The 8,224-nt window shown below is 46.4% G+C and overlaps 2 protein-coding genes across 4 annotated transcripts; both read right to left on the reverse strand.

The window, feature by feature from the left end:
• LOC104315503 (molybdopterin synthase catalytic subunit) lies at positions 1-3,730 on the reverse strand. Its single transcript, XM_009915505.2, has 4 exons — positions 3,595-3,730; positions 2,848-3,001; positions 1,310-1,433; positions 1-110 (listed from the first exon to the last, which is right to left on the reverse strand). The coding sequence occupies exons 1-4, from the start codon at positions 3,713-3,715 to the stop codon at positions 42-44; spliced, it is 468 nt and encodes a 155-aa protein (XP_009913807.1). The 5' UTR covers positions 3,716-3,730; the 3' UTR covers positions 1-41.
• On the reverse strand, positions 2,908-8,018 carry LOC138683807 (molybdopterin synthase sulfur carrier subunit-like). Of its 3 annotated transcripts, XR_011323254.1 has the most exons (6): positions 7,880-8,018; positions 7,371-7,492; positions 4,851-4,997; positions 4,584-4,751; positions 3,595-3,730; positions 2,908-3,001 (listed from the first exon to the last, which is right to left on the reverse strand). XR_011323254.1 is itself a non-coding variant. In XM_069776303.1 (4 exons), exons 1-3 carry the CDS (start codon positions 7,889-7,891, stop codon positions 4,871-4,873), a joined length of 261 nt encoding a protein of 86 aa, XP_069632404.1. In that variant the 5' UTR covers positions 7,892-8,018; the 3' UTR covers positions 2,908-3,001; positions 4,851-4,870. The 3 variants fall into 3 exon arrangements, 1 of the variants encoding a protein (XP_069632404.1); XR_011323253.1 differs by lacking the exon at positions 4,584-4,751; XM_069776303.1 differs by lacking the exons at positions 3,595-3,730; positions 4,584-4,751.
• Between the last annotated feature and the right edge of the window lie 206 nt (positions 8,019-8,224).

Consider the following 8,224-nt stretch of genomic DNA (forward strand, 5'->3'; position numbering starts at 1 on the left):
CTCATTAGGAACAGTAACATTTTATTTTTAAGAGAATACAGTTATTTTTCTGAATTTGCCCAAAAGCATTCCTTGTTTTCTTTCCAAGAATATTCGTCCTCATAAATCTCCTGCAAATATAAACAAAGAATGGGAAATATTGTGGAATTCTGCTACATACAGCCACAAGCAGGCCAAACAACTCAACAGCCATCCTGCTATTATTTACTCATCACAACAGGACTACACAGCACTTGGCTGGCAAACAGAAAAGAGGGCAGCACCCTTAGAACATACTGACTTACATGCGGGCAGATGCTGAACCTTGGGCTGAGCCCCATTAAATTTAGAAGGGCCCATCTATACTGCAGTCAATTCAAGAAAGACATCTAGAAGAAATCATGTAAAAGCTGTAGAGTACACAGCACTCATGTCTGAAGCTGCCCTTTTAAAGTGTTGCCATGTTAACCTAATGTACCATAATTTTTAGGAGAGCAGTTAAGTGTATACAAAATGTCAGTATTAAAAAATTAAAATTACAATATACAAAATACAGTAAGTATTAGATCTTCAGGACAGACTGGACTACCCAGCAGCAGTCCGGACCTAAGGAGCAAATGCAGTAGGGCTCCAAGCCCCTGACTATTCTTTCTGACACCACAGAACTCCAGTCTCCTGAAAGAGGTGTCAGAAAAGTGGAGTAATGCAGAGAACATCACTGTTACCACATGTCAAGTTCTCCCTGGGAGAGAAGGCAGAGGTAGTGCTCATTGCTTGCATGCAACACTGTGGTTATGCAATGAGGCTCTTTCTAGACCCGGGCTGGTCTCTCCACACATTGTTGTGTGCCCTTACTAGCTTTGGGACCTCTGCTCATCCCTTCATTGTGTGCTGTTGCTTAATGCTTTGTGCTTTCTCAAGGCCACAGGGATGAGGGGAAAACAGAAAGACAAGAAATGCCACTCTTACTTGCACACTGCAATGCTGTCCAAAGCAAAGCTGACTCTAAAGTTCTTCCATAAGCCTGTGCAGAACTGAGTTTTGCCACTCAAAAAAGGAGAGCTCAGGACTCCTTCACTTTGACCCCAGTATGGCGTTAAAAGGAAGAGGAGCTGGATGGTACAGGCAAGAGAGGACCTTCCAGGTGCCCTACCTGCCACAGATGGGTCTAGCTGCATTAGAGGAAACCCACTGGTGCTAGACATTGGCATCCCGTCAGGAGCAACTGCTGCCCATAATGCTTCAGCTGCTTCGCTTAAGAGCAGCAGCTTTATCCCAGCTGTCTAAGACTCTGGCACAGGCCTAAAATCAAATTTGTTCCCAAACGTACCTTTTTCCATATTGGGACGGATGCTTTTAAGGTATTGATGCAGTACATTACAGCTTCAAGGGATTCTGTTCTGTGTGGAGAGGAGACTGCAATAATTACACTTGCTTCAGTTATTGGAACCACACTAGGGAGAGAAGAGGAACAACAGCAGCTTTAGCTAATGGTTAATATCAAGAGCACCCAAAAGTTGTGGCCATGTCACGTCAGTATTCTGGCCACACGCTCTCCTGACTCATTCATACTGAGCAAGTGTCAAGCCATGTCCAAAAGATTATACACTTTTAAAAAGAAAGAAAACCACAACCAAAATCAGTACCAGATGTGAGAATTCCATGCTTTAGAGTAAATAAACCCAGCAGACATAGGCTTTTTTCTTCCATTCTTTCTTTTTTTTTTTTTAAATAAAGTCTATGGAATTAAGAGGGGAAAATTGCTAATTTGCAGCAGTGCATAGGAAACTCACTGGAAGCTGGCTTAATAATGAACAGCAACAAGCTAGAACACCCAGTCCTTATCTGAAAACCTAAGAAATCATCTCAGTTTGCACAAGAATTTGTGAAAGAAGAAATTAAGCACCTCGAACTAGGCAGATTTTGCAATAAAACTTAATTTTTGACAAATTCAAATGATGAAGTTTTTCCTGTTTGGTTTTCCAAACTTAACAGAAGTAGCACAAGTGTTTTGCTCCTCACAAGGGCAGTATTCCCAAAAGCTGCCTTCCAACCCTCCCTCCACAGTAACACTCCTCTGGCAAACAGTTTATAGGAAATATCTAAGCTTAAATGCTTTGAGCTGCCCTCAAGAGAATCACACTCTCTGTTGACTATGGAGGAAATCTAAGGAAACTACCCCTCAGAGCTAATATTACCCTTTGAGATCACCTCCTAAGTTCCTTCTGCTGAGAGAAAAGGAAACAAGCATCTGCAACAGACTGCAAATGCTGCTGGTTTCAGTAAGAAATCTGGTGAAGCGTGAAGGCTCAAGAGTATGTCAGACACTAGTATTCCATGTTTTGAACCCAACAGAAAATGCTTATCCAAGACTCAAGGAACAACAGTAGGTTCTCTGACAAGTATGGCTGTCAATTACCATGCCTCTCCCCTCCCCATAGTCTAAGCTTACAGGTTCCCTATGGCATAATTTGACTTAAATCTGACAGTAAGAACATTCTGCGGCACCTCAATGGAAGAGAGAAGGAAAAATAAAGTGCTGCCAACTTCACATGTTTAAAAAAAGACAAAACAAACCAACAGCTTCCCCTTTCCTGGAATGAAATCTCAATCCCTTCTCCCCACTTTCAAACTATTACACCAGCATCAAGGATCCTGCAGGCTAAATGTGAACTCCAGCAAACAATATCAATACACACATTTTTTAAAAGACCTTAGCTCCGTAGCTAGAGCTTGATCCTGCAGCCAGCTTTGCTACATTACAGTTTGTAAAGATTCCTGCATGTCCCGCAACTATGTAAGCATAGTCAAGCACCAGACAAGGATTAATATTCTACTTGCAGAAGGATGGGGCCTGGCCATACATACCCAAGTCTATGGTGCACTGCAATATGTTTGACCGATGGCCATTTCTGTCTAACATCTCTGCAGATTTTCTTTATTTCGGTCTCTGCCATTGAAGTATATGCTTCATATTCTAAGTGAATCACTTTTTTTCCTTCAAAATTATTTCTTGTAGTACCTAAACACAAATGATTTATCAACCAAAAGCACTGAATAAATAAATATGTATGTTATATATTTATTATATATATTATACATTTATTATACAATAATATATTATACATAAATAGTGAGTAAAACCCAGGATCTCCTGCTATGGTCAGCGTCAGCACTGTGCAAATACAAACAACCTCTGCTAATCATGACCATGTAAAGAGATTCTCTGAATAAGAGAAATCTTTAATATACAAGGAATAATTTAGTTTACACATTATACAAGTCTGCAGTCTGTAATGCCAAAGGCTGGGACATCTGTGTAACTGCTAAGGTGCTATTACTGCATTTGCCCATGCAATGTTGAAGTGTTCAGTACTTAGGAGCCCAGTAGCACTATGGTTTAAGCACAAAGCAATTTTAAGATCTGTACCATGCACATTAAGCAACAGGACAGAGCTATCAGCCTTGACTTTCACCAGCCCATGGGTAAAAAAGTACTTTACTTTCAACGAAGATCTGAGTTGCAGGAGCTTTCATACAGGTGTGGATAATCCAGGTTCCATTTATTAGACTGTTAACACACCCAGAGATCCAGCTCAGAAATATTAAACTCACCAATGAACAGAGACACTGCCCCACAGTACGGTGAAATAACCAGCTCTGACACTTCATCTACAGAGAGCTTTTCAGATTTGAGCTTGATAAAATCTTTTGGCACATCTTCACTTTCATCCATAGCTCGCTACAAAAGCTGAAACCAAACAGACTCTGTTGTTGGTTTTGGTGATACTAGCATTGGCCAACTGCTTTTTATCCAGTGCTAACGCCCCACTTTATGCAGAAAACATGCACCATCTACTTCCTCACCCCAAGAGACCAGTCTCCATGGCATGCTGACTTCTCAGCAGACTTGCTGAGAGAATATTAACTGCAAATATCAAGCAATGACCTGTTTTTTAATGCATACAGGTTCCTTCCTGGTAGGAAAGTCTGGTCCAGTAGGACAAAACCAGAACTAGTCTGAGGCCCCAGTTTAACAGTACAATCAACCAGCATGGACCACTGTGCTAGTAAATCTGTGGCAAGATTGTCAGCTGCTCCTCCCTATCTTATTGTGAAATCAAACACAGTTCAAAACAGAGATTTCTGATAAACATGGATTGGGGTTCTAACCCTAAAGTTTAATATGCTCTCCAGGACCTCATACTATCAGTCTGTTTCAGTGACACAGGAGACACTTCTAATTTCCTGAGTAGAAACCAGTCATCAGTTCATCTAAGAGTGAGGAGGAAAAGTAGTATTTTGAGCAGCAGCAATGGAACAAGCTGCAGTAAATACATGGACTGGCACTTGAAACCATGCAAAGAAATGAAGCTATTCTAAGAACACCTGTTCCTTTGACAGCAACAACAACAACAACAACAACAAAAAGAGGTTTTTGTAAGCAGCAGTCAATTCTTTTCCTGTACAATCTTTTCTGTTAAAAAGTGGCAGGAGGTTTTTCATTATTATCTTATTTAGGCAAGCTGGGTATCTACTGGCAGTCAGAAACAACTATAAAAGAACAGCAAGGCCTGAAACCCAAATTCAAAACAATGCCTGACCCCTTTGGCAATTTTCTTCCATTTACTGCATATGTGTTAATCATTTATTGGTGCACCAGCTTATAGTTTCTGGTGCGCACAATGGCCCTCTCCAGCAGGAAACGCAAGTTATGCTCTCTCAAAAGAGTACCAGGGTGGAGGGAGAGAACTGCAATCACATCTCTGGACCTAAACAAAAAAAGATTATTGGAACATTATACAGAATTCATGAGATATTTTAGCACAGGATGACACTCCATATGAAGCTAAGCAAGAAGTGATACCTACCCAACAGAATCTCAGCAGATTCAGCCTCCACTAATTGGTGGGATAATGGCAACCTCGTCTCCAGGCTGCAGGACCAGGAGCTGATCTCCAAGAAGCACGTACTCCTGCCGAACAGCAAAAACCACTTGATCCCGGATGACAGCAAGCCTGAGGGGGATTGGCAGGAGCACAAATAGGTTTCTAAATAGACTGTTTGCATTTAACCATGAGATTTCATTAAACAACAAACTGGTGCGCAGTCTAGGGCAGCTGAGGTAAATACCACTGAGACTTATGCAACTCTGCTTCCAATACACTTTCAAAAATACAACAAACACCCACCTCCTACTATTGGATTTTCTTGTGGTGGCTAAGGAGAAACCAACTCAGCATAATTTTCAGAAGTCAGGAACTGTATTTGTCATAGGCCTACATGAGAACGAACCAATGTATACCAGACCCACTTCAGCAGCTTCTAACAAAGAAGGAGGCAACTCAAGAGGTAGCAACCATCCAACTTGGGATTAGAAGGAAACATTCCCCTGATTCAGTCTGGCTGGGCTGGAGCAATTTTCTTACACACAAGAAGCACTGCAGGATGCTGTTCATGACATCTTATGAAGAGTCAGTGGTCAACAAGTTGCTCTTGTTGTGTAACCTCACAGTTTATGAGGCTTTGGGTCTTTCATATCTATGGGTCTGAAATTTGCTATTGATAAGGAGTGGTGACAGAACTAAGAGGGCAGATATGGTGCATTTTCTGGCAGATCTTCTATATATTTTTTGATTCCACATCTGTGAGATGTTGCTGTGAGAGTCTACAGCTCTGGATACCGTGAGGCAGGCAGGGAGTCGCTTTCATGACTAAGTGCAATCACACAGTGAATGAGGGCAACACCAGTAAGACACCAGAAAAAGAAAACCAACATTTTACTTCAGAAGGTGCAAGCATGATAACTGTTACTGTTTGAGACTAAAAAATCTGGCACAGACAGTGGAGAGCTGTATTGCCTAGAAACAAGCAAGCACGCCAAAAGGGTACAAGTAAAAATCATCTTATTTCCTAACAGCCAGCCAGCCAGAAGTAGGCAAGGCACAGGCTGAGCAAAACACAGTAGCACTGACTCAAGAGAGCAGACTGAAGGGAGGAACTGTATGAAAGCACAGCAAGCCACTGAGGAACAGAGCACAACCATAGACCTGAAGTGCCCATTAGGAAGGGCTCTAATTAATGTCACTTGCAAGTTAATTCATCGGGGAAAATGGGTGGAACAGAAGAGCATTGTCAAGTATGCTCAAGCTGCAGTCTGAATATCCATTAGCAATGTGAATAGAAGTCTGTGGTCAATGTCCTACAATTATGCTGAGTTTTTCCAGAAAAGCTAGGAGCAGAAGCATTTTCCAAGAAGGCCGCTGTGAAGTAACTGCACATGCAAAACGTACTGCCCCAAGTCACCATTCATAAAAGGACAAAGCTGATGAACTATGGCAAACCGATCAAAGGTGCTGCTGCTGCTTCTGACACTGAGTAATAGGCTGCAAAGTAAAATACACTCATTCCCTATTGCCTCCTCCCCCAAAACACACTTAGTCTCAATTTTCTGTGAGGTAAAGGCCCCTGGTCTAATAAAGAAGGGTGGTGCCTACAGGAAGACTTTGGCACCGAAGTCCAAAGTTATGGAAATTCCAGTGCATTCCACACTAAATCCTGGGGACTTCAACCTCTGTTATACCTTTTTTTTTCAAGCCCCCCTCCAAAATGGTGTTGCACCTTTCTCTATCAATCAGACTCATTCTTGACAGGACTGAGCACCTTCCCTCAGCCTTAATCTGAGGGGGAATTTCTGCTGACACCCTCAGGAGCACCAGTGCCACAGGGGTCCTTACAGCACACACCTAGCGCTCTCTCAGGACCTGCCTCCCTGTGAAATGCAACCACCAGCGCTGGCGGGTTTTTTTTCAAAGCAGAGGAGGTTGAAAGTGGCTGAGCATATTTCCTATGTAAGGGTTGAGTGGCTGGAGGCCCGTGGCAGGGCTTCTGCTCCCTTCCTGACCTGCCTTCCAGAGCGTGCCATAAGCTCCAACCAATGGCTAACAGCACAGTTAAAGAAAAGTGATCCAAAACACCTGCACGTTATCACGAACTGCTTATTTATTGCCCTGCCTGTGCTCAACCCCTCCTCGAGACATCTCACCGTCTCGGCAGGTCAATAACCCAGCTCAGTTTTGATGTGCAGCGGCGTTACCATACCGTGGCCATCCTGGACAACGGGCCACGCGTCTTAAGGCACGCCTCGCGCTCAACTTTTGGGTATGTTTATGGGACCTAGTCTTTCCAAGTGTACAGCTACAGCACTTCCAACTGGCCAAAACACAAAACGTTCGCTGCAGGTTACAAGAACAGGAGAGACGTCACAGTTTTCATGGTAGCAAAGGACTGATACTCGTTCCGGCTCGGCTGGGAACGCCCGACCTGCGTCCACCAAAACACCCCCCAGCACGTCAAGCTCTGCGCGCCTCAGCAGGCGCCTTCCCGATTACCTGGGGTGCAGCCTGACGATCTCCTCCCAGAGCTGCAGAGCCGTGATCTGCCGCGGCACCGAGAGGGTCTCGCAGCGCAGCCCCGCCAGCTCTGCGCTCCTGGCGAAATACAGCACCGAGACCTGCTCGGGGAACACACGCCCGTCAGGGGAGCGGGGCCTACTGCGAAAAACAACGCGGGGGAAAAACCCGCTACCGCACGTTACCTTCCCCGAAACGACCAAAACAAACAACCGAAACCGAACCTGCGTGAGGAAACGCTTTCCCTGGCTTTTTTTAACGCCCGCGAGCCCCTGTCGCGTCCCTCCGGACCCGGCTGTCAGAAGAAGAGCGGGGAAGAGGGGTGCTGGGAGAGCAGGGGGGGTAGGTCAGCGCGGACCCGTGTGCCGCTCCCGCCTCGCCCACCCTGCGCCTCTGCCCGCCGAGGAGAGGGGCTGAGGGAGCCCCGGCGCCCGCCTCGCCTCCAGCCGGAGCCCGCTCCGCAAGGGGCGCCGGCAGGCTGCACCTACCTGGCAGCGCATGGAGCCGCCGTCCCGGGGCGGGCAGCCCTCCGCCGCGGACTCGCGGTGGCGCCTGCGCCCGGACGGGAGGCGCCGGGCCCGGACCGCCCCCCGCGGCCTGGGCCGGCCGCGCGGCGCGGTCCCGCTCCGGCGCTGCTGGGCCTGGCTGGGCCTAGCCCCGCTCCGCGGCCCGTGCCCCGCTCCGCGGCCCGTGCCCCGCTCCGCGGCCCGTGCCCCGCTCCGCGGCCCGTGCCCCGCTCCGCGGCCCGTGCCCCGCGCGGGTGGCTGAGGGAGGTGGGAGACGGCCCTCGGAGGGTGCCGGGGGAGCGGCGGGGGGGAGAGGCCGTGGCTTTG

Source organism: Haliaeetus albicilla, chromosome Z (assembly GCF_947461875.1).
Source record: "Haliaeetus albicilla chromosome Z, bHalAlb1.1, whole genome shotgun sequence".
In the NCBI taxonomy this organism is placed as follows: Eukaryota; Metazoa; Chordata; class Aves; order Accipitriformes; family Accipitridae; genus Haliaeetus; species Haliaeetus albicilla.

What these genes read in the sequence shown, in the direction of transcription:
- LOC104315503 (XM_009915505.2), bottom strand. Translation starts at nt 3,715, where the DNA reads ATGGATGAAAGTGAAGATGTGCCAAAAGATTTTATCAAGCTCAAATCT. An exon ending in GCAGTGCACCATAGACTTGG is followed by an intron (nt 1,434 to 2,847) that starts GTATGTATGGCC and finishes TTCTCTCCCTAG; the next exon opens with TGTGGTTCCAATAACTGAAG. An exon ending in CCGTCCCAATATGGAAAAAG is followed by an intron (nt 111 to 1,309) that starts GTACGTTTGGGA and finishes TTATATTTGCAG; the next exon opens with GAGATTTATGAGGACGAATA.
- LOC138683807 (XM_069776303.1), bottom strand. An exon ending in ATCGTCAGGCTGCACCCCAG is followed by an intron (nt 4,998 to 7,370) that starts GTAATCGGGAAG and finishes AATCCCCCTCAG; the next exon opens with GCTTGCTGTCATCCGGGATC.